Raw genomic sequence first — 25,089 nt, 5'->3', positions numbered from 1 at the left:
TGAATAATAGGGAAGATTATATGTAAAAATTTCCATATATTATTTTCTTTTGTCAATTCCAATAGTTTTCTAGATTCTAAACGGGTTTGCACTTTTCAAAAATTTCAACAATGTTACAAATTGTATCCATGTTTTAAAATCAAAGTTAACTTCATTTCTATCCATTACATTCGCTCCGGGTGCTTTGGTGACGCCTAAAACCCCATTTGGGTATTTTATTCATTGTTTTCCTTTCGGTCATTTGGCGATTTTAAAATCAGCAGTCAATACTTTACGGTAGTTTCAGCTTCGAAATCCTAAAACAAAAATTAAATATAATACGAGAAGTATAATAGAGATCAATCTAGGAATGATGTTTACCTACACCAGGGAAGGACTACCTCTTGTATTGACATTAGGGCGAAGGAAATTTAAAATCAGGTAAATTAGATTACTGGAAAACATGTGAAACTTTTGCCATATTGGATAGATGACACCATATCTTTGAATGATTGACACTTCCTGGTTTGACCGAGGAGTCAGACTCAATCGACTGATGGATTCCGAACAGAAACACAAAAAGTTGGACCTGGTGTTCCTTTGGCAAAGTTCCGTGATCTGGGCCCTAATGCGTTCCAGCTCGGCGGCTTGCCTAAATGGAAATCAATATTAAATGAAATTTAAATAAATTAAATTAAATTTTAATTAATTAAATTTTACTTAAAGTTATAGCATATGTACAACAGTGCGTATGCGTAATAAAATTTGCATAATTAACTTACTCTGTGCCATTCCGTTGCTTCTCCTCGAGTGCTGCCTTTAGAGTTTGGATTTTTTCATCCCTTTCAGCCAGTTCCTTTTGGGCCTCCTCCTTGGCCTTTTTGTACTGGGATTCCTTGCAGTCTGCCATAATGATCCTTTTGAGAAGCTCTTCGTTATCCAGCTGCAGTTCATGTCTTGATCGCTGCTCATCGGACAATTGTTTTTGCAGATTGCGCTGCTCCGCCAGGGCTCCAAAAAGTTCCTTTTTGGTTTGGCCGGAAATCTCTTCAAGATCTTTTAGCTATTCGGCAAAGTATTATTTATATGTATATATTTCTTTAAGTTTCACATCTCAAGCTTACCTCCTGCCTGGATTTGTTGAGTTCCTTACACAGCTCATCTTTTTCAGCTGTAAGGCTTTGAAGCGAACTGGTCAGAGAATCGCAGGAGGTTCGGACTTTGGTGATACTCATGTGAGACTCCTTCAACTGCATTTGGAGTTCGGTGTTTCGTTTTTTCTCCACTCGCATTACCGTGTTCAAAACATGCAGTTCGTTGTTAGTCTTCATGGTCTACGTGTTCAATTTACATTACTTTCGGTTCCTACGGAGATTTATCTATCTACTCACGCTATTCTGAAGACCCTGGACCACCTGCTGCAGATCTCGCACCTCTTCTCGCCTCTGACGCCAGGCGTTTAGCATAAAGTTGCTTAAGACCCACTTACTGGTATCCGAATGCCAGGTTGTGGACTGTGTAATTGTTGATTCCCTCTCGGGGAACCCCAAGGAGCGCTGTTTGTCGCCGGAAACGACCGATTGGGGGCCATGACATGTTCTGCATCGGCAAGTAAGGACCCGATTCTTTTGGCTAGCCATTTTGTTTTCCGGCACTAAAGCCCTCTTCAGATCCACCGGTGTGTAGAAGTATTAAAAGCTAAACATAAATTCACTAACGATAATTTTGGCTTTTGTTGAGGCTTGTTAAGAATAGTATTTAAATAAAATAAAATTCCTTACCGGGTTGTGTTTCTAAATAGAAAGGAAGGGATGGACTACAATGAAGTTTTACGCATTGCTTTCTCTGTTATTTGAAATACGATTTTCCTACAAAATGTATATTGTTATTTAACAGTTGAGTTTATCTCATTAAAAAAAGTATATATACTTATTGTTTTATATATGAACAGCGGATCATCCAGCGTCCGTAAATCCTTCTTTTGATTTTATAGACTAAATAAGCTCAAGTTTACAGTTCATATATAGGATCCAAGAAGAAAGGAGTAGACATCCGGGAGAACCCTCATATATCTTTAGTCCGGATCTTTTACTATAATGTTGCTTGAAATACTGAAATCTTGAAGGACACTATTACACACACCCGTAAATTAATGAAATAAAATACAATATGATATTTTTTTTTAATTGATTTACATTTATTTTGTTCCTTTTTTGTATACTTTTCATTTAGTGTCGAGTGATGATCTTATCTCATTATCATTGATTGATTGAATCAAAATTTAAACATAAACATAGGCGCAGTGTATAGCTCGTGTCGTCCGTGAGTTTTGTCCGATCTGTACGACAAATATATATTTTTTGCGAATACATATAGAACAAAGATTCGAACAGCGGGCGACATTTACCAATGGTGGACGCCGTCGCAGGGCCTTCACTTTGACGGGGCTCTCTCAATTCGCGATCTTTCTCATGGTGGTGTCTCGAGATTCGATGGTTCTTTGATAGTTAGTTGGTTGGTGGTGGTTGAATGCATTTCGAAAGTTGTATAAAAATATATAAATACAAATACAATACAGGTCTCGCGAGCAGCGTCCCCGTGGGAAATGTCGCGCTTACACAAAAGCCTGATATACTCGGTGGATGCTACACATTTCACTTATGTATGCTAATCGATGCTAATCGATTCGATGTTATTTAGTTGTTGTTTTTTGTTTTGTTTTTCTTTTTGCCTAAGTGCATTTGGCGTTGTTGTTGATGGTGGTTTGCCTCCCGTCGTTTTCGATATATATTTTGTTATAGTTTTATTATTTTGTTTTTAAATTAAGAAATTAAATTAAAATCATAAACATAATCATTATGAAATATCATTTAAAATAAATTAAAAAATGAAATGGCATTTAGAATTCGTTTTCAGGAGCAAGGTCGAATCTTGGTGGGAAGGCCAATCCGTCGAATTGTGGCCTAACGGACGTCGCACGGGGCTGTGGATTAGAAGTAGAGAAATAAAGTTAGTTTAATTAAATGTCACTCATGATTATGAAGTATAAACATGCTGGGGGTTGGGACAAGTCACCGAATTGGGTTGACTGACTGATCGGGATAACGAGAAACGATAACGAGAAATCCTTGCTCCGTGCTAGCGAGAGCGAAGGTGAAATAACGATAACCAAGGTACGAAGTGAGCGTACGTAAATGCTCCTCGAGATAACGAGTGTGTGTGTCATACTGGGGGTAAACTAGTGTCGAATGAGACAGGACAATAACGATACGACAATATGTAACGAATGATTTCGATCGATAACGAGCGAGACAACGAGATGAGCTGACTGACTAAGTAGTAGTTTCCGGTGCATATGTGAGAGGAAGTGGTGGGGTATAGTTCCGACACAACAAGAACGGGTCAAGACGTGCACACACACGTCCCACTTACAAATGTTTCAAGAAAGTTTCTACTGCTCCAGCAGCGCGCTCTTGCGGCCCTTTGACGCTGTCGGCTGCAGTACACATGTACAAATACAGTTTATAATAATATAGTGGAAGAATAGTATTGATTTTGTAAATGGTTGTAGAGAAAGCAATTCGATTGATTTAGCCTTGTGCTACTTTGCTTGTTGGTTGCTTGCTTGCTTGTTTATTTATTTTTTATTGCTTTTGCTTTTTTTCTTGCTTTTCGTTTGATTTTCTGTCAAAATGAACGCATTTTTGGTTGGTATTCGATGATTTGATCCTTCAATTTCTGATTTGATTTGATTTGGGTGGCCACTAATTTTTACATTTTTTTTTCTGCTAGCGAATGTCGTATGATGCATCTATATTATTGTTATTAGTATTTATTTTATAATAATTCTTATAAGCTATAATTCTCTTTGCATGGTTTTGTTCTCTCATTATCGTAATTGAACCATAATTGGATCGCTATATAGATTTTTTTTCACTTGGTTGTAGTGCCTCAGATTTAGATCTGTTTTTATTTTTGTGGTAAGCGGAGAGATCATATATGAAAGGGAAGAATATACACATTATTCAAAAAATCTGATCTGACGAGATCGTGAGCGAGAGTGATAATATGGCCTTTGCAGCAAAATGGAGGCTCTGTGTGTTTTGAGTGAAAGGTTCGAGGGTTCAAGGGGTTTTTCTTTTTTCATTTCCTTTTGTTTCCGCAAAGGAAATCGGGGAGTATCTTAAGGGGTCGAGGGGAAGGGTAATGAAGGGTAGATGGGAACACTCTAAGGACTTACCGCTGGGCTGGCACCACGACCGACAGAACCGGCACGTCCCTTGGCGCGGAATTTGCTGATGGCCTGCTCGGCCAGATCGGCACGCTCCTCGGCCTCCTCCAGCTCCTGCTGAGCCTTGCGGAATTTGGCCAGGTTGAGGGCGGCGATCTCCTCGGCCTCCTCGATCTGCCTCTTGTATGTCTTGATCTTCTGTTGCAGCTTGTCGACCAGATCCTGCATGCGCTCGTGGTTCTTGCGGTCCTCCTCGGACTGGAAGCTCAGCTCCTTGACGCGACGCTCGGACTTGCGCAAGTTCTTCTGGGCATCGGCGTGTCTCCTCTGCTCACCATCCAGCTCGTTCTCGAGCTCGCGGACGCGCTGCTCCAGCTTCTGGATGGCCTTCTTGCCTCCCTTCAGGGCGTTGGCCTCAGCCTCGTCCAGACGGACCTGCAGTTCCTTGATCTGCTGCTCAAGGGCCTTCCTCAATTTCTCCTGGGTCTGGGCATGATCCTGCTCAGCGCGGAGCTCATCGGCCAGGCGGGCGGCATCGACCATAGCCTTCTTGGCCTTCTCCTCGGAGTTCTTGGCTTCGTTGAGGAGCTCGTCCAGGTCGGAGTGCAGGGTCTGCAGCTCGGACTCCAGCTTCCTCTTGGCAGCGGAGATGGAGGCGTTCTGGGCGGACACCTCGTTCAACTGCTCGTGGGCATCGGCCAGCTCCTGCTCGGCCTGGCGACGGCCGCGGTCGGCCTGCTCCAGCAGAGTGCGCGACTCCTCCAGTTCGTTCTGGAGAGCGTTGGCACGACGCTCGGAGATACCCAGCTGTTCGCGGGCATCGTCGCGGGCGCGCTGCTCCTCCTCGAGGGCAGTCTGGATGTCCTTCAACTGCTGCTGGTAACGCTTGATGTTCTTCTGGGCCTCGGCGTTAGCCTAAAGTGGGATAAAATCATAAAAAAAGGATACGATTTAGATTAAAGATCCTTGGCCATGAGAGCTTAATGAGAACCCACCTTGTTGGCGTGATCCAGAGCAATCTCCAGCTCGTTGATGTCAGCCTCCAGCTTCTTCTTCATGCGCAGGGCCTCAGCCTTGCCCTTGGCCTCAGCCTCGAGGGAGGCTTGCATGGAGTCGAGGGCACGCTGGTGGTTCTTGCGGGTGTTCTCGAACTCCTCTTCCTTCTCCTGAATGCGGCGGTCGATTTCCTGGCGCACCTGGGACAGCTCCAGCTGGGCGCGGAGCACCTTGTTCTCCTCCTGCTCAAGAGCAGCCTCAGCCTCCTCAAGGGCAGCCTGGAGCTCGTCCTTCTCAGCCTCCAGGCGCTTGCGGGCCTTCTCGATCTCATGGATGTTGCGGCCACCCTCACCGATCTGGTCGAGCAGGTCCTTGACCTCATCAGCCAGATTCTTGTTCTCACGACGCACAGCCTCCAGCTGCTCCTGGCCCTCCTCGTAGGCGCCCTTAAGACGGAACAACTCGGTGGAGTAGTTGCGGCACTCCTTCTGGGAGGCATCCAGCTCGGCGGCCAGATCGTCGACCTTGAGCTTCCACTCGCCGATGATCTTGTCGAAGGCCTTCTGCTTCTTCTCGGCAGCGTTGGCAATGGCGTTGGCACGGTCCACCTCCAGCTGCAGATCCTCCACTTCGGTGGACAGGCGCTGCTTGGTCTTCTCCAGGCCAATGCACTTCTGGTTGAGCGACTCAATGGTCTCCTCAGCCTCAGCCAGACGGGCCTGCAGCTTCCTCTTGGCCTCCTCCAGCTCCTCAGAGCGGGCGACGCCATCGGACTCGTACTTGCTGCGCCACACCTGGGACTCAGCGTTGGCCTTGGACAGCTGGCGCTGCAGATCGGCCTTGCCCTCAGCCTCCTCCTCAACCTGCTCGCGCAGATTGTCCAGGTCGTGCTCCAAGTTGCGGAACTTGCCCAGGAGGGTGGCGCGCTCGCGCGACTCCTCATCGGCCAGACGCTTGGTGTCCTCCAACTGGGTGGTCAGAGAGATCTTGATCTTGGACAGCTGAGACACCTGGGACTCGGCCTCCTCCAGCTGGCGGAGCAGATCGGAGTTCTCAATGGACAGCTTCTTCTTGCTGGCATCGAAGTCGTTCAGAGTCCTGTTGGTCTCATCCAATTTAGACTGCACCTCGTTGAGGGTGTGCTGCAGCTGCTTGGCGATCTTCTCCTGGGCAGCCTGTTTGGAAAATGGTTGTTTGGGAAAATGGTTTCATTAGTCTCGGCTCGGTCAGGGGGTACTTTTCTCGGTTGAAAGTGTGGCATTTTGGTTTCGTGTGAGGTGCTGTACAAGGCATGGAATTAGTAGATCAAGCGTGGATATTACTTTAGAGGTGGAGGTGGGTCGTTTTAGTTATTTTTTTACATAATATTTTTTCGAGGGATATTTCGGTCTGGTTGCTGGTTGCAACTACGTTGATACTATACACAGATGTTGAGACTTGGAAAAACTAGAACTTTCAGCATTTAAATTTACAGCATCGCGTTGAGAGCAATATACGCATATATAGAGATCAATTTCAATACCTTCTCGTTGGTAATGTGGTCGACACCGGCGCGCAGATCGTTCAACTGGCCGTAGTACTCGTTCTTCTCCTTCTCAGCCCTATTTTAAACAGATAGATAGAGACACAGAGGTTCGTATTTCACGGGTTAGTTAATGTCTTGTGGGGGGAATATAGACAGACACAGTAAGCAAGATATAGAGGCGAGAAGCGAGTCCTTTTGTTGAAACCTTCGAGAGACATTTCCTAATATTTTAGACAGAGAGATAGAGTGAGTGGGGCACACACAGACGTAGTTTCGTTGTACGTAGTTGTGTGGTTTGCTTTGTTGTTTTTTTATTTGGTTGAAACATGCATCGGTTCAGTGTGATTCTGTATATGTGTGGATCCCTGGGCGCCCAGACAGGATGTGTTCCTGGTCCGGCGCCACTTGTCACGACATATTACCTTATCGCGACCCAACTGATCGCAAGCGGTACGAGTCTGATTCAGCTCGTTGTGGCAAGTCTGGCGATCGTGCTCGGCCCTAGTTTAGCAGATAGGTAAAAGAGCAAATTTCTATTAGCTTTGGTTCACCATGATCTCTAATGAAGATCTGTCACTCTCTCTGTCTGATTATCGGTTGCACCTGCAAAAGCTAGCCAAATGTCGAATATCATGTGTGGTACTTACTTAGCCTTCAGCTTGTTGAGCTGATCAACCTGCTCGGCCATCTCAGCGACGGCATCGTTGTGCTTCTTGCGCAGGTTAGCCAGGGTGGACTCGTGCTGGATGTTGGCCTCCTCAAGATCGCGACGCAGCTTGCTAAGCTCAGCCTCACGCTTCTTGTTGAGCTCAATCTGGGCAGAGGTGGCACCGCCAGCCTCCTCCAGACGCTCGCCCAATTCCTCGAGCTCACGGGCCAGATCGGCGCGCTGCTTCTCAGCCTTGGCGCGGGCCTGGCGCTCAGCCTCGACCTCCTCCTCCAGCTCCTCAATGCGGGCCTGCAGCTCCTTGATCTGGCGCTGGTGCTTGCCAACAACGACCTGCTCATCCTCGAGCTTGGCGGTGATGGAAGACAGCTCCTTGTCCTTGCGCTGGATGGTCTGCTCGAGCTCCTTCTTGTTGCGCTCCAGATCGGCAACAGCCTCCTGGGTCAGCTTGAGGTCGCCCTCAACCTTGCGCTTGGACTTCTCAACATCTCCGCGCACCTTCTTCTCGCGCTCCAGAGAGTCCTCGAGTTCATCGAGGGTCTGCTCGAGCTTGGCCTTAACCTTGTTCAAGTGGTTGATCTTGTCCTCAGCGGACTGGAGCTCCTCACCGGTCTTCTGGTTGGTCTCACCCTGCATCTTCTTCTCCTTGTTCAACTTGTTGATGAGCTCATCCTGGTGGGCGATCTCGTCGTTCAAGTTGCGGATCTGGTGATCCTTGGTGGCCTTGTCCTGCTCGGCCTTCTGGACGTTCAATTCCAGATCCTCGATGTCCTTCTTCAGGCCAGAGATCTCCTGGTCGGCCTTCTTCTTCTGCTGGAACAGCTGGTTGCGGGCATCTTCCTCCTGAGTCAGGCGCTCTTGGATGTCCTATGGTAATTGGAAGAAAAAAATGGAGAAGGTGAGGGTGAGGCTGGGTTAAGTGGGTGAGTAAGTAGGTGATTGGTCACTGCTAAATTTAGCCAATTGCGCAAATGGCTCGAAATAGCCGAGCAACTTTCATGCTCGATTGCACTTGATCAATTTAGCGTTTTCCGCTTTCGCGGATCTTGGATTGATGCCATCATTTAAATGGACCTGATTCGGTATGGGATTAATGGGATTTGATCTTAATACTTACGCGCAGCTGGTTCTCGAGGTCGTTCTTCTGGGCGGTCAACTTGGAGTTGCGCTCCTGGAAGTCCTGCAGCTGACCCTTCTCGCCGGACAGGGAGTCCAGCAGGGCGGTCTTCTCAGCCAACAGCTTGGCGTTGAGGGCCTCCAGCTCCTTGCGCACTTTCACTTCAGCGGCGTGCAATTCCTCAGCCTTCTTGGCCTTCTCCTCCAGACGCTGTAAGTCATTAGAAGCATTTGATGGGTTAGTAAAGGAGCTGCCGCCAGAGCTGCTGCTCTCCTCAGCTGCCTGGACTGGTGGGGGTGGTTCGACGGGTGCGGGTTCTGCCGGAGGAGCTGCTGCAGGAGGTGCTTCCTCTGCTGGGGCAGCCTCGGCAGGAGGTGCTTCCTCAGTGGCACTGGGTGTGGTTGCTTCGGAGGATTTTTTCGTTTTCTTGGTTTTCTTTTCATCGGCCATAATGCTAAATTACTTTCAATAACTCCCTAAAGATTTTGCTAAGTTTGAAAGTTTTGCTTTTCCAGAAGGCTAATGAGCTTGAAACTCTCTCGGATTGAACTGATCACTTTTGATAACTTTAAAATAACTTCGCTTTCGAGTTCTCGTTATATCAAGATGCTCCCTAGATTAGCTAGTCAACCCTTGTGCTCAGTTCGATTGATTCTTCGTTTTGGGGGTTCGTTTTGTGGTACGCGTTACCGCGACGACGACTGGTCAAATACAACTGGAATGGCTGCTGCAAATGCACTGGGCCACTTGGGCTATAAAATTAGCAAAACGCCCCGAAGCGAGCAGAGCTGAGCAGAGCAGCGCCACGGCAGCTGCTGCCACTTGGCATGTGTGTAATCGCCTTGGTCAGGAGGAGGTAGCCATCATAATTCACAAATCGCTGGCATTGCTGTGGGCAATGGGCTTTGGTATGGGGCCTATCAACTCGCACTTGTGCGGCGGGGCCAGCAGGTGTACCATCTTAAGTATATATAGAAATACACATATGAATACCCCCATAGATTATGCGTGTGTATATACATCATGTTAAATTACTCATCGGGAATCGGAACTATACGTGGGCATCTCTTCGGTCATTTTTTATTATTTAATTAGCAAGCTAATTGGCAAACTAATTGTGGCTCTTAAAAAAATATACATATATATGCCCGAGCTATGTGGCAGGGCCCAGAATAGACCCAGAGCCAAGTCATAACTTCTGACCAAGAAGTGTATGTGTGTACCATGTACATATGGGATTGTGAGGGGTGAACGAGTTATTGGATTCCAGCGAAAAGTATCGTTGGGGTAAACAGTGGCCACATTTGGCCCGAAAGTGCGAAGAGATTATGACAGCATCTATTTTTGGCAGCCACAGCGATTGGAATCAGATCGTATCGATATGTTCGGGCAGCTGCTCTAAGTGGGTGGATGTTGTTTTCGGTATTCAATTTTCAATTTTCAGTTTTTAGTTTTTAGTGAGCATGGGTTGCATGTCCGTGCTGCAGGTATTAAGTTGTGTGCTTAATTAAGCGAAAGAATTTCGCATCGCAACAATGTTTATGGCCATTGGCTAAAATAAGATTGAGTTTTTGGGGATTTTGATTGGTGCAGCTGCCCGGACCCATCCAATTACCCCAGACAATGAGCGCGGGCAGGCCAAATGGACATACCAGGGCTACACATCAGCAAAGTCTTTGCTTGATTGTCACTGGCAACTGCCCCGTCCAAGTTCACACTCGTCGAACCACAAAATATACCACCACCAAATGCTGGCTGACCGCTGACGAAGATGTCCCCCTAGGTGGGTATACTCACGGCAATCTCATCCTCGATACGGCTGACGTTGAGGAGGGGCTTGACCTTCTGCCACAGTTTGTACCAGGGCCAGGTACGGAGCTGCAGGTACTTGCGCAGATTGCGCTGGACAACCTTGAGGGCGACGCGCTGCTCCTGGAGCTTCTTGAAGCCCTTGCGGGCCAGGTAACCACGAGCCCAGGCCTGCATCCAGGACATGATCTTGCCCAGACGCTCATCACGGAACTCCTCCATCTGACCCAGGACACCGGCGCGGAAGAACACCTGTTTGTGGTTTAAGTGGGGTTTTTTTTTGTGGGTTGGGGGGAGGAGAAATAATATTAAGTTAGTCTTCTGCATGTTTTGCATCCTGAAGAGCGCGTGCACTAAGCGGAACCAAAATTATCCGAGAAGCTTTGGACAACTCGGATTTTATTGGTTCTTATTTCTTTTCTTTTTTTTTTTTTTGCTTTTGCATAAGCGGTTCTTCAAAAACACTTTTGGACAGGTTGAACTGGGATAGATAGAGGATGGATGGTTTGAACAATAACACAGAAAGTACATAAAATCACAAGACACACTATTCAAGACAAACAAACATATATGGGTTTTAGTAAGTAAAAGTGAAGATGGGATTAGGTACAGGCAGATGAAATAACACTTAGATGAGATTCAGATTCATGGCAAGATATAGGCTCCGGACCTAACATCCCACAACCCAATCCCCGACAAAAGCTGTGTACTAGAAGCTAAAATTATCACGGTTGGGTTATGGAATACAGATCCAGGAGTGGAATATCTTGTAGTAAGCGGCAAAAGTGTGCATGAAATGGTGAGGAGTTTCATAGATGTGCAGACACATATGGCGAATGAAGCTTGAAGAATATCCTTCATTATGCCAAGACTTAAATTAAAGCACAAACCATATACACCGGTCAGACTTTAACTCAAATGTAGCAACAAGTTGGAATATTTCCGCCAGATTCAAGCAGTAGAAGAAGAAAGTGCAAATTATGCTTTGTGGCTGTGAATGAAGTTGTAAGATATATTGTCTGCCATATACCTTTGTGTTACCCAAACGGTACTGATCTTCGGGCAAATCGATAAACTTAATGATTATTTCAGCGGCCTTTTTGTCTTTCTCAACGCCCTGCAATTGCTTGGGGCACATGATCTTGTAGCTGTATGGGGGTTTTGTAGTTTGAATGTTTTGTATTAATTTGTTTCAAACGATTTAGTTCATGTTATATTGCATACATACTAACTAATTTTTGTATTGATTTTTGTGGGGTGGGGGTTAGGTTAAATTAACTATTGACTAGGGAATAGTAGAGTTACGTCTAGGTAAGTTACTACTAAATCAAAGTGTAGACACCAAATAAGGGGATTTTTTTGGGAGGGGTTTGCTTCTACCTTTTTGTAAAGGCTTTTCGCTAATTGGATCTTGGAAAGGATCAGGGTTTTTTATAAGTCCAATTTATTGAGATTGAGACAAGAGGACATGCGCACAGAGAGATCCCGGCTCAAGATTTAAGCTTTTTGCTTAGTTTGTATCTTGACCAGGGTGCAACTCCATGAGAGTTTTGTGTGTTTTTCTGTATTTTTTTTTTTTTTTGTGCATTGTGAAAATGTGTGTCTGGACATCTGTTTCGGAGCCATTGACAAAAGTGTTTTGGGAGTTTTTGAAGTATTCGTAGAAGTGCAGAAAAATATGTTCGGTTGTGCGTGCCTTTGTGTTACCCAAACGGTACTGATCATCATCCAAGGATGTCGATTCGATAAGGATCTTCGTGCATTTCTTGGGATCTTCAAGATCCTTGATACCCTTGGGGTTCAGGATTTGGTAGCTAAATGTTTACATATGATGATAATCAACATTAATGATACTACAGTATACCAAGTATCTAATTATGGTTTAGTATGTCTAGCTTATGTCTAGTGTTATTTACAGTTGATCTTAACAACGAAAATCTTCAAAAGGACAACTTTCTACAAAAGAACTTTCGGAACCCATGCTTGGGGCTTTACGAGTGAGAGTGTGTGCGTGTCTATGTGTGTGTGTGTGTGTGTCTTTGGAAGTGTATTTGGAATTCATATCATTTCAATTCATTTCATTTCCGGGAAGGGTATAGAAGTCATACAAAAGTGCTGAACTCGAACTGAGCGCCCTTAGTAAGGTTCTGTTCCTGTTTACCTAAAGGGCGCCTAAGATCTGTAGGATTTTGTACTGGATTTTGTTTGTTTTATTGTTTTTTGTTTTGGTGCTTGCATTGGGCTCGTATCGCCTCTGGCCGGCATTTGAGATACGAGTGAAGTTCGATTGTATTTTATGTATTGAAAGATCGAGAACGAGACAGATTCATTCGATTCGAATACGAGTTGTGTGGTATTCGTCAAGTGTGGAGGGGAGATAGAATAGATAAATATCAAAACTACTTGATTTGGGGTTGGAGCAGATAATAAAAGAAAGAGAGTTCAAAATGCATGAGCATGGAGGTCGAAATAAATCGGAACGTGGCCCTGCCTTGGTGTGTCCAATGCGGTACATATCGGGATCCAATGAGGTGGACTCCAAAATGATGGATCCACACTTCTTGGGATCTTCGACGCCAACAATGCCAGCTGGATTCAGGATCTGATAGCTGTAATATGGAGAGGTCATTTATACAAAGGGTACCCTCTTGGCACAACTATGGCTGCTTCTTGTTCACTGAGATTCTGAGACTGAGGTGTAAAGTGTATAGTGTTTCGTGTGTATGGGGTTGCTCTCTCGTTGAGGTTTTTTTCGAGCACCCTTTCAAAAAGATTATTGACTACACAAAGATACTGTTGAGCCATCCACTCATAAGTGCTTGTGTTCGTTTGGTTTGTTCACACAATTTTGAAGTTGGTTTGCCAGATTAAGCTTAGATAAAGGAAGAACTTTTTCATGCCTTGGTGTGACCCAGACGGTACAGGTCATCGTTCAGCTCGGTGGATTCAATCAGAACCTTGGAGGCTTTCTTTGGACAATCAAGGTCCTTAATGCCACGGGGGTTCAGAATCTGGTACCTGTTAGGATGTAGAATTTTGTTTTTGATTCAATGTTCTAAACATATCGTGCTACACACACAGTAAGACCCTTAGACGGAGATACACCTAACATAGAGGCACAGCACTGGAACTGGAACTGGAACTGATATTTGGTACATGGTACATACAAAGAGGAGAAACAAGTGGGAGTCAAGAGCGAGATACACTAGTGATACAACAACAGTTTGGAGCATGGACATTCGCTTGGATATACAAAGTGGATATATATATTGAAAGGGGTGTTATATATATGCGTGCCTTGGTGTGACCAATGCGATACATGTCGGGGTCCAGTCCGACGGCTTCCAGACACTTGGCGGCGGCGTTCTTGGCCAGCTTTTCGGCCGTCATGACGGCAGGAGCCAGAATCATGTAACTAGAGTTGGGTATTACAATTTACAAGTTAATTATTGACCGTAATTACTAGATAGTTCCTAGTCCTAATTGTAACCCGACTGGTGGTGTGCATATATACAAGAGGCTAAGAGTGCTGGACTACATCTCTGATATTGATATCGAACTAAGAACTAAGTCTAGGTGCTAGTGTATAAGAGTTAAGTGTAGACCTAAAACCTTAACAGACCCAATACTCACCGCATCTTGAAGTCGGGGTACACCATCCTGTTGGGGAAGCCCTTACGGCAAATACGGATACCTTCAAGCACACCGTTACAGGTCAGCTGGTGCATAACCAAGTGGGCATCAACCATGCCAGGCTGCTTCATCTCGTTGGGAATGATGCAACGGACGAAGTGAGGCTGGGTGGAGCGCAGAGTGGTCATCAAGCTGTTCAACTGCTCCTTGTAGGCAGACGAGACGGTAGCGAAGCCACCACCCTTCTTGCCACGACCTCCCTTGGCCTGTTCACCGCCACCCGACTGGCCGGCGTGATCGGCGAAGATTTCGATCAGCAGCTTGTTCTGCGACTTCTTGAACTGGTCGACAACGGTATCGTTCAGAGGATCCTTGTTCTTCTCCAACCAACCGGTGATGTTGTAGGCGACAACACCAGCATAATGGCCGATGGCAAAGTGGGCAGCCTGCTGGCCGGGCTTTGGGGGCTTGGGCTTCTGGAAGGGAGCGGACTTGCCCAAATGGGTGTTGGTCAGCTTCTCCGAGAAGGTCTGATCGGTGGCCTTGGGGAACATAGACTCTTCCTCCAGGATGGACAGGATACCCATGGGCTATTGGTACGAGAAATTGAAGTTTCGTTCATTAGTTTCCTCTGGCGATTACTTTCTGTGGGGCTGCTGTAAGATTTTCTAGTAGCAAGCACGCATTAACAATTAAGTAGTTTTTGTTTTGACATTTCTTGTAAGCGGCATAACGCTTGACTAAAACTACGACGGTACGACTAATAGAACACATTAGTACATAGAACTTACCCCTTACAATTTTAGTTGTTGTGAGTCGTAAAGTTGCAAATGCATTAAGATTGGTTGGTGCTTGTTTAGCTTTAGGCGATCTTAAAACTAAGTTAATGGAAATTAATATCGATTAGAATTTTGCATTAGATTAAATCACATTCTTCACAGTGCATTTCTATCGCAATTGTGTATTATTGTGTGTAATGGTCAGCATGGGCTATCTGCTCTGTTAGATAGTTGTGGCCGTGTCTGTACCTTTTCGATCAGATCAATACACAATTGCAGATCCATGCCGAAATCAATGAAGGTCCATTCGATGCCCTCGCGTTGGTATTCTTCTTGTTCCAAAACGAACATGTGATGATTGAAGAATTGTTGCAGTTTTTCGTTAGTGAAATTGATGCACAATTGTTCGAAACCGTTGTACTAGATTGTGGAACGGAACAATATGTAACATAATAATAAAGCGGTGTTAATCAGGATGTAGTTTTGGTCGAAATTGTTTTTCGTTGTGTTAGTTACTTTTCGGTCATCCCTCGAACTTTCTCTGGGGGTACTTCATAATGACATAAATGTGGATGGTGTGTGGTGGGTTCTTATAACAAATATAGTACGTATATGGAGCTAGAAAACGCTTTTGGGCGCACTTCTCCGCATGACTGTAAAAATAGGTATAGATATGCCGCCCTTCCTGGGATCATCAGTTCTAGATGATTTGCCATTTCGGGGCTATGGAACGCATTACAATTAAAACTTATTCAAATATATTTATATATAGATAGGGCAACGAGCTGTTGGCGGATAGTTTGAAAATCTTTGGCTTGGAAGGCTGATTGGTGAGAATGAGCGGAGACGAACCTTTTCAATCAGATCGATACAGGCCAACAAGTCCATACCGAAATCGATGAAGGCCCAGTCGATGCCTTCCCTCTTGTATTCTTCTTGCTCCAAAACGAACATGTGATGGTTGAAGAATTGTTGCAACTTCTCGTTGGTGAAGTTAATACACAGTTGCTCGAAACCGTTGTACTAGATATCGTTTTTTGGGGGAATCGGTGTGGATTGGTGCGATGAGTATATATATTCAGTGCATTTAAACATAGTGATTGGGTTGTCTTGGGGGGGCCTGACATTCAAAATACACTCATTTACAGATTTTACCTGAGATCCCGCTGGCGAAAAGCCCTCGACTTTGTTTGAAATCTAAAAGATTGACTGACAGTGCTAGAACATGACATGACAAACAAGAATATTTTCGATACATTTCCCTTAAGATACACAATACAAAATTGAAAGATAGAAACACAAAATTGAGTTTAAAGGTTGTAAGCACCTTTTCAATGAGATCGATACAGGCCAGCAAGTCCATACCGAAATCGATAAAGTCCCAGTTAATACCCTCCTTCTTGTATTCTTCCTGCTCCATGACGAACATGATATGGTTAAAGAACTGCTGCAGCTTCTCATTGGTGAAGTTAATACACAATTGCTCGAAGCCGTTGTACTACATTGGAGTCGGGAATATTTACATAATAAAATAGCAATAAAGGTGGGTAATCTAAAGGCTACTGCTACTGTTGCATCTGTGTTCTTTTTGTGTGTTTCTGTGGGTGTTTTTCTTTGGTGCGAAGAGAGGGTGCACCATCTATGTAGATTCCCCGAGTGATTTTGAATCCCTAGCTAAACTGTTGAGAGACGTGTTAGCAAAGTCAGCTGTGAATGAGCCTCCAACCCATTCATCGAAATGAAGTGGGTTTGGGGATCATTCACTGCTACAGTAGACCAACATTCCCCAAGTGGATTCATGGGTATGAAGCAACTTGGGCAATACTTGGCCTACTAAAGTCCCCCGATCTGTCCGATACTTACGTCGAAGATCTCAAAACCAGCAATATCCAGTACACCAATGAAGTGCTGACGCTTCTGCTGGGTATCCAGAGTCTCGTTACACTTCTTCACTAGCCACTTGAACAGACGATCGAACACACCCTTGCAGAGGGCACCGATCGAGTTGGTGACCTGCTGGACGTTACGGCCCTGGGTGACGAACTCGTTGCCGACCTTGATGCGGGGCTTCAGCAAGTTCTTGTACAGCTCGGCGGTGTCGCAGCCGAACAGCTTGGACACACGGCCACCCTCCTCCTCGCCGTCCTGCTCAGCCTGCTCCTCGCGACCACGTTGCTTGAACTTCATGCCACCCATGTGCATGACAGCGGCGGTGATCCTGTACACATCCTCCTTCTCCTGCTTGGTGAAGCCCAAGATGTCGAAGGCTTGCTGTGGGTCGAGAATTTTGGTGGCACAAAATATTGATACTTTAGTAAGGGAAACCTCGTCATTCTCGTGTCATCTGGTTAATGGCTTTTATCAGCGTTATTTTTTGGGTTTGGTTTTGAGCATTTTTTTCTGTGGTTGAGTGTAGCTTACATCTAATTAGATCATGCACACATGCTTCAAACGGTTCACTACTACGGTTAAATTTACTAAAGTTTTTACGAGCAGCAAGTAAAGGCTTAAGGGTTAGTAGACCTACAGGTTCTACTATTTATGGTCTATATATATATATATTGATATAGCTAGGTTTACCAGGTGGCTTAAGTATTCCGGAATCGTTGGGAAACGCGTGGATTGCCGGGTCGCTTAATCACTAACAAGACAAGATTCACAAAGGATATTTTTTGGGATTTTCTCTAGGTATGATCTATACGAAAATTTTTATGAGGTTTATGTGCTGAGTTCTTAACACACAACGGCTGTCAAGTCAGTCTGCGGCCGTTACACACAAATATCGTTTTAGATACATACACCGGTTGGTTCCCAATTGGATTTGTACAAAGTATCCATTCGAGGCACAAATCAAGGGATATTTTCACACACTCGTCCTTTTCATCTAAAACTATGAGTATCTTAGGGTAACATGATGCATTTACATTCCAGGCAAAAAAAGTCAAAGTCGGGGGACAACGGATTCGACGTTGTCGGGGCATTCGTATTAGGTACAGGTACAGATAAAGAAATAGTCACAGCATCCGTGGGATGCGTATCGGGCAGGGGTTGCGACATTCGCCATTCCATCGTTATAACTCTATGTGCCCCTGGTTTTGGGGACTGGAATCGAGAACGGAACTTGGGTAACCACAATAATATAAAAAAAAAACATTTTGAAGAAAAGAAAATCACAAAACACACAAAAGATGTCTGTTTGGTTTGGGGTGTGGTGGTTGGTATATAGCTCATCGGTTGGTGGGTTTTCCATGTCGTTCAGACGTCACCGATATCGGATGCATATATATTCGGAAAGTGTCTATATGTCGTGTTTGTGTGTGTGGTGTGTGGGGTGAAGTGCAGTTTGGTTGTGTTTTTTGGTGTGTGTTTGACGACCACTTACATCTGCAAGCTGGAATTCCTCACCGTCATCCATGTTGGGTACAGTGACTTTACCCTGGGATACGTTATAGTAGTCGTAAATGTTATCGGAGAGGAAGCACATGTCTGCATACATATAGTCGGAGAAAAGGATTTCGTTTGGTTTAGCAAAAAGAACAGAACTTATGCTCTAAGCCTAGGGAATCACATGTTCAATGCGTGTGTGCTTTTTGTGCTTTGTGTGTTTGAGGTGTGTGTGTGTTTGTATCGCGTAATCCTTGTGAATTTTTTTTCCCAGCCAGGAGCGATTTTTCATCTCAATGGCATTGTAATCAAACCCGGTGTCACCGCAATGGAATCAACTAATTAGATTCGGTGTAAGGTCGACCGAGATTCTACATTCTGCTCCCAGCTGGGGACTATTTGGTCTATTTAGTGGCTCTTTTTTTGTGTATGGTACAAGCGGAATATTGGATTGGTTTGGTGGTGCAAACTACTTGGGAAGATATTGGACAGTATTGTAGAGAAACGATAAAAGTGAAATAGATTGAGATAGAGAGCGGAGTAACTCAAGATAATTCCGGAATAACACTTGAAAGTTAATCATATGTACACAGATATTCATAGCCGTCACTACATAGAGCGAGAGAGATCGATCAGAACGTGTTTGGATCATTGTCAAAACGTCATCAGTGGTGTTCACAAGAAGATAATAACTGTTTTTAATATAAAATACTTGATAGAGAAGAAATATTTATACAACAGTTCCGAGCTGGAAGCTGGAGTTGGGTTTGGGTTGGGAAGCACTCGTCGGACCTGCACCAAAACTTACGTCAGTTAATTCAAATTCTTCACCATCGTTGACACCGGGTATCCGCGTTTTGCCCTGGCAAATGCCAGGATAATCGCCAATATGTTGGGTCAGAAAAACCATTTCTAATTTACGCGAACGAAGAGTCTCAATAATATAGTATGTAACCAAAAAATAATAAGCTGTTTGTGTGTGTTTTGTGTTGTGTAGAGGATAGTCCCTATGCCCTACTGTTTCCTCCCTAACTATCATGAAAACTACGATGACTACGATTATTTTGTTTTAAGTTGATTAGGTTTCTTAAATTAGATTTTAGGTTTATATTAGGCTTTGGACTGCGGCAAGCATTATGAATTTTGTTGAAGACTAGGACATTGATTCAGAAAAGTACACATATATATGTACATATGTATAGGTTGGACAACATTGAGGACACAACATCGAAGAGACATGTTTGGTTGGGGTTATGGATTGGGTTATGGAGTTTGGGTAGTACGATTATGCAGACAAGTAACCATGTTCTGTATGGCCTTACATCCACGGCGACCCATTCCTCGCCATCGTTGACGCTGGGTATGGTCGTTTTGCCTTGCGAGACAATGCGATAGTCGTAAATGTTGTTCGATAGCAGACAGTATTCTATTTACGAACAATATTGTACGACAATTATGAGTGGTGTGTGTTGTGTGTTGTGGGATTTGGTGGAAGGTATATATGGAAAGGTAGAAAAATACATATTTAATAATGTCCTTCCCATAAGGGGGGTTCAATTGTTAGTTGAATGTCACAGAATGAGTTAGGATAGTTTGAGGTAGGGTCTGGTATGTCAGGGTCTATGTTAAGGCTTCTACTATGATCTCCAATTATCCGTTACTCTGGATGGTACTTGGCATAGTATTGGGCTATAGCTAAGCGGATAGGGTATGGCCTAATCCATTTACGATACGATAGCGGTACGCAATAAATAGTTAACCAACTAGATATAAATTGCTCTAAGATAGATTACGATCATTTAAAGTAGTAGTTTAGCCAAATAATAATTATCTAAGTGTCAATAAACAATATAAAAACGAAATTTAGAATCATATATAAAGGTAAGGGACAATTACATCGGTGAGGGAGAACTCCTCAGCATCATCGATACTGGGTACAGTGACCTTGCCCTGGGAGACAATGTGGTAATCGTAGATGTTATCGGTCAACAGACAAATGTCTAGACAGATAATGCGTATATAGAAAGTACATTAATTAATCTCTATGGTATCAGTTTTGTATGGGTAGGTATGTGTATGTGTATATGTCTGCTGTGTTTGTGTTCGTTTGTGAGTGTAGAACCTAAACAACAACTAGAAGATATTTCATTGAGAAACAAATAGTTCCCCTATGGTCTGGTGATAAAGGATGGTCGGGTGATTGAGTGAGGCGATTGTATACCTTTAACACCGGCAACGGAGCCAGACATGATCTGGTAGAAGATGTGGTAAGAGCGCTCCAGGGACTGCTGGGAGATGACACGGGCCTTCTCCAGCAGATCTATAGGGATAAAGAGGTATAGCATTAGTAACCTGCATTCTTTAAGTTAGTAATGCTAACTTACAGGTCTCAATATCAGCACCAGCCAGCTTGCCAGTGGGGCCGAAATGGATACGGATGAATTTACCCTGGTTTGTTTAGGAGGATATAACATTTGAGTTCCAGTTCCCATAGTCAAATCATCAAGTTTTTGAGAATACTTACGAAACGAGAGGAGTTATCGTTACGCACGGTCTTGGCGTTACCGAAAGCCTCAAGCACAGGGTTAGTCTGCACAACCTGATCTTCCAGGGAGCCCTTGTTCTTCTGGGACTCATCCTTCTTGGTGGAAGCGCCAACAGTGGCGAAGTACGCAATGACCTTCTTGGTGTTCTCAGTCTTTCCGGCACCAGACTCACCGGTGATCAACATAGATTGATTCACGTGGTTGGTCAACATGTCGACGTAGGCACCGTCAGAGATGGCGAAAATATGGGGTGGCACCTCATTACGGCGCTTGCCACGGTACATCTTAGCGCAACGGTTGGTATACACGGGGTAGCGCTTGTAAGGATTGATGGCAACGCAGAAAAGACCAGAGTAGGTCTGTTGTTTGTTGGCAGGAGAGAAGTGGTAAAGAATTTTGTGATTAATAAAACTGAAGAATTTAGTAATTCTTGTTAGCAATCATTTTTTGGAGTAGGAAAGTTAGTTTTTTGGGGCCAGCAACCCGAGAGCTTTTCCACAAGTCATTGGTACTCGTTTTTCTTGTGTTTCAGTCTTTTCTTTTTGGATAACTCTCAGGCCCCGTCATAGATAGAGGTGAATATTAAGGGAGAAATTTACTTAAAACTAGGATTATTAGTAACAGTTTTGTTTGTCATTTTGTGGTCTACCAGTTTTTTGGTGTTCGGTTTTTTTGTTATGAATAAAATCTAACTACGATGTTTGGTTGGCAGGATACTTGTTTAAAGTTTTCTGTTTGGAATTGGGGTAATGATTGATTTGCTTGATGATCTTGTTGGGAACTTTCAGCTCAGCTTCCTTTGTGTGTTGATAATAACCAATTCTCATGGCTTTGATTGTGTGTTGTGTGTTTGATTTGTATCTTTCCAGTTGTGCGCTTCATCGGACTGGATGATAAAGTTTTTCTTTTTGATTTAATAGAAGCCAATTAGTGCATACAATACAGGAAATGAGAGTTAGCGGAGGTTAGAATTTTGGTATAGCTTTAATGTCATACGTGAGTCTGGTGGTGTTTTCCAAAAGTAAAATCATGATGAAAGGTTAGCCGTCTACTAAATTGCATTAGGTTTGTATGAAGCTTGGGAATCAGAGACTAGTAGAGCTCTTATCAAATATTTAACCAATTTTGAGATGTGGGTTTTTGGGTATTGGAAAGCGGTGGGGTAATAACATAGAACGCATTTTAAGATGCCACCCTGGATAGGCAATTACTTACGTAGATGAGCTTGTGGTAGTACCTCTGTCTCAAGTTATGGAGCACAGAGGCGTCGTTAAGGTATGTCAAGTTGGACATATCCTCGGCTTTTTCGTATTTTGGAGGGTTCACTTGCTGGAGCTGATCTTTCTTGAAGTCTCGTGTCTATATATTTCGTTCGTTTGTTTGTCATTTCAGTTCGATTTCGTCAAGTTCAAGTCCCGCCCAATTTGGTTATGTTTAGTTTTTGTACAATTTTTTTTTTGGTTGGTTAGTCGTTTTTGAGTTTTGAGAGAAAGAAAAAGAGATACCCATATATTAGTGAGTCTCTGGCAGTACGGAACTTACGTAGATGAGCTTAGCATAGTAACGCTGACGCAGATTGTGCAACACGCAGGGAGTGTTCAGCACGGTCATGTCGGCCATATCTTCGATTTTTTCGAATTTCGGTGGATTTACTTTCTCCACCTTCTCGGATTTGAAATCTTTTACCTAATCATATGTGTAGATGTAAAATCTATAGTTTCTATTCGCTTTCATGGCTCTTGGAGTTCCTGTTAGGGGTGACATTAGTTCCTTTCCCTTGCAACCCTTTGACAAAATGATTTTGTAGTACCAAAATTACCTTGTTTAGGGGCAACAAAGGATAGGCGTTTGTTGAGCTATCCCTAACAAAGATTCCCCAATAGCTTCTTTTATAATTTTTCAATGGTTTCGTGTTGATGTTGATGACCTATCCCCTCTTGGGGGCGATGTTATTACCTCTCCACCAGGCAGGCCCACGGAGACGATATCGCCCTTGGTGGCCTTGATCTCACCAAGGAGATAACCCTCCTTCTCGTCGGGCACCCAACAGTTCTTCTTCGAATCATAGGGTTTCGATTGATCGATACGTCTTTGCTCCAAAGACACGAACAGGTAGGGCGTGGGATCCTCATCCTCAAGATTTGGTGCTGGCTTCGGCATCTTGATTAAATTTCGCTTTTACAGTTAAAAACTCGAGAAATAAATGGGACTTTTAAAATTTCTTAATATCGCGTCGTGAGCCCAAAACTTCCCTGTAAATAGGCAAAAAGAAAATATTTAGAATTATTTGATGGTTTTCAAACACTGGGATAATATTTTTGGATTTTTTGAAGATCTGATTTGTTGGTTTTTAATGCTTTTGACCCATTTTGACAGCAACAGCAATAGGCAGGCACCAAAGAAAATATACACACATGTTTGTGATCTGTGTGTGTGTGTGTGCGAGTGTATGATATTTCGAAAGTTTCATTTCGATTTCCAAATATGAACATATTTTCGAAAATTCCCGTTACCGTAACCGGATATTTATGTGTAGATATTCGAAATGCTTTGATTTTATTTCACACCTCAAAGTTAATTAGGCCTTGTTCTCTTCTTTATTGTTGTTGTTTTTCTTATAAACAGACAACAAGTGAATTGTGTGGGTTGTCGCCTAAATATAGATCACGGATCCGATACGGACACCTACACACATATATATAATATATATATATAGATATATATGTGTGCCCGATATATGTAGTATTTTCCGCATATGTGGGGCGTTGGTATTTGTTACGTAATCTCGATTTTGAATTAAATTCGTATTGCGTATCTTCTTCCAGGTTTTATGGTTGGAGGAAACACATTGAACGATTACATAATAGTAACTCCTTTGGAATTTATTTTTCACCATAAACTGACACTCACTCTACCAGTTTTCCGGTTTATTCGATTCGAAATTTGTGAATGCGGCACGCGATTTCGATTTAATTAAGCTGCTATCTTGAGCAAGTTGCGAGATCGCAATGATCCCTTTTTAATCGTTCTCGTAGGCAATGAGATTTTCGAATCGAAAAACCACAGAAAATCGACTATCGACGGTACGATTCGATGCGACGCGAACTTTCAGCGAATGCGTTATTTTTAAAATTCTCGAAATTGTTTCGAAACTAAACACATGCATATAGTTTTCTATACTCTATGTGTATTCGGTAGATTCGAGAAGCTTTTTTCGGCTCATGCTACCGCATGGCACACATAGATAGATATACATATATATATATATATACATATATATTCATATACGTATATATATTGGCGATCTCTGTCTAATGTCTTTGGTTATTTTTAAAACATATTCGAAATATTTTCGCCCATGTATATGAGTCGACAGAGAATCGAATTCGAATTCTAATTCTATCTTTTATTTAATAGTATGCCACGCACATATCTCTCAGGTATACATACATATGTATATGTTTGTGTATTTGTTTGTTCAGTAATTCGAAATTGCTATTACAGCATTCGAAAACGTTTCGAAAACAAAATTTTCACTCTTGATGAAGTAACAGCTGGCTGTCCCTTTCTAATAAAGCTGCATATCTCTATGATTGATATATGAGTCAAATTCAGAATTTGAATATTTTTAAAATTCAAAAAAAGAACTGGATTTCTTTGGATAATTCTGTGAGATGATACGAGGAAGGATTAATGACTTTAAACAGGTAGTAACTGATATTTGTTTTTAAGAAAACTTTAAGTAATTTTGAATTTAATCAAAGAAGTCTGAAAGAATGTCCTCGTATCCTTATAACTTCACTTTAAGATATATTGGTTACACAAGATAGCTGCAAAACTTGATCTTCTGGCTAACGAATTAACACCTGTAGGTTAGGTTAAGTAACTGAAGTAGTGTTCCTAAGGTAAGATCGTTAGTGGTAATCCATTTCGATTCGATAATCCGCGATAATCCGGGTCACAGTTATCCAAATGGCAATCACAAATATAGTTTTCATAGATCCTTTTTTTTCGCCAGGACAATTACCGCACACACACATTAACACTTTTGCTTGCTTTTCTTCGATCGTTTCGTATATATAATTATATATATGTAATAGTAATAATTATTTAAGGTATATTCTTTTTGACAAAAAAGGTCAAATCGCTGTTGCTGATGCTGCTGCTGCTGCCGCTGGGTAATATCCAAAAAATCAGAGTTCGCACATCAAAGGTGTTGCACTTACGCGCTCGAAAGCCGTTCTGAACCGTGCAGCCGGTAAACTTGCCTTTTATACGGGGCAACTTGATACCCATGCTTCGCCTGAGGCTTTTCACGAAAAAGCTTTTCCTTTCGGTGTGCGTGGCGCTGTTTCTGTTTCGATTTCGCTTTTTTCTGCTCCCTTTTTCGGTCTAGCATCATTGCCGGAGCATTTCCCTCCTC

The 25,089-nt window shown here is 43.4% G+C and overlaps 2 protein-coding genes across 53 annotated transcripts; both read right to left on the bottom strand.

The window, feature by feature from the left end:
- Window positions 1-16: 16 nt before the first annotated feature.
- Window positions 17-1,879, bottom strand: LOC110184919 (uncharacterized). Of its 3 annotated transcripts, none has more exons than XM_086835100.1 (6): window positions 1,761-1,879; window positions 1,371-1,708; window positions 1,104-1,313; window positions 762-1,042; window positions 361-631; window positions 17-296 (listed from the first exon to the last, which is right to left on the bottom strand). In XM_086835100.1, the coding sequence occupies exons 2-5, from the start codon at window positions 1,617-1,619 to the stop codon at window positions 361-363; spliced, it is 1,011 nt and encodes a 336-aa protein (XP_086691226.1). In that variant the 5' UTR covers window positions 1,620-1,708; window positions 1,761-1,879; the 3' UTR covers window positions 17-296. The 3 variants fall into 3 exon arrangements, with proteins under 3 accessions (XP_086691226.1, XP_086691227.1, XP_086691228.1); XM_086835101.1 differs by having other exon boundaries at window positions 1,371-1,692; XM_086835102.1 differs by having other exon boundaries at window positions 1,371-1,677.
- Window positions 1,880-2,154: 275 nt separating this feature from the next.
- On the bottom strand, window positions 2,155-25,089 carry Mhc (myosin heavy chain). Of its 50 annotated transcripts, none has more exons than XR_015272190.1 (19): window positions 24,893-25,089; window positions 22,623-22,918; window positions 21,882-22,025; window positions 20,645-21,025; window positions 20,505-20,568; window positions 20,342-20,440; window positions 18,119-18,222; window positions 16,600-17,007; window positions 16,064-16,234; window positions 13,958-14,547; window positions 13,622-13,739; window positions 10,313-10,576; window positions 8,516-8,725; window positions 7,379-8,265; window positions 7,154-7,232; window positions 5,206-6,381; window positions 4,220-5,125; window positions 3,412-3,942; window positions 2,155-2,962 (listed from the first exon to the last, which is right to left on the bottom strand). XR_015272190.1 is itself a non-coding variant. In XM_086835094.1 (19 exons), the coding sequence occupies exons 2-18, from the start codon at window positions 22,824-22,826 to the stop codon at window positions 3,431-3,433; spliced, it is 5,850 nt and encodes a 1,949-aa protein (XP_086691220.1). In that variant the 5' UTR covers window positions 22,827-22,918; window positions 24,893-25,089; the 3' UTR covers window positions 2,155-2,962; window positions 3,412-3,430. The 50 variants fall into 50 exon arrangements, 42 of the variants coding, with proteins under 42 accessions (XP_086691220.1, XP_086691222.1, XP_086691221.1 ...); XR_015272189.1 differs by lacking the exon at window positions 13,622-13,739 and adding an exon at window positions 12,816-12,933; XR_015272187.1 differs by lacking the exon at window positions 16,064-16,234 and adding an exon at window positions 15,589-15,759.

This window comes from Drosophila serrata, unplaced genomic scaffold (genome assembly GCF_035046125.1).
Source record: "Drosophila serrata isolate PLE 108 unplaced genomic scaffold, ASM3504612v1 contig_275, whole genome shotgun sequence".
Taxonomy (NCBI): Eukaryota; Metazoa; Arthropoda; class Insecta; order Diptera; family Drosophilidae; genus Drosophila; species Drosophila serrata.
This window is presented reverse-complemented; position numbering and strand designations above follow the sequence as displayed.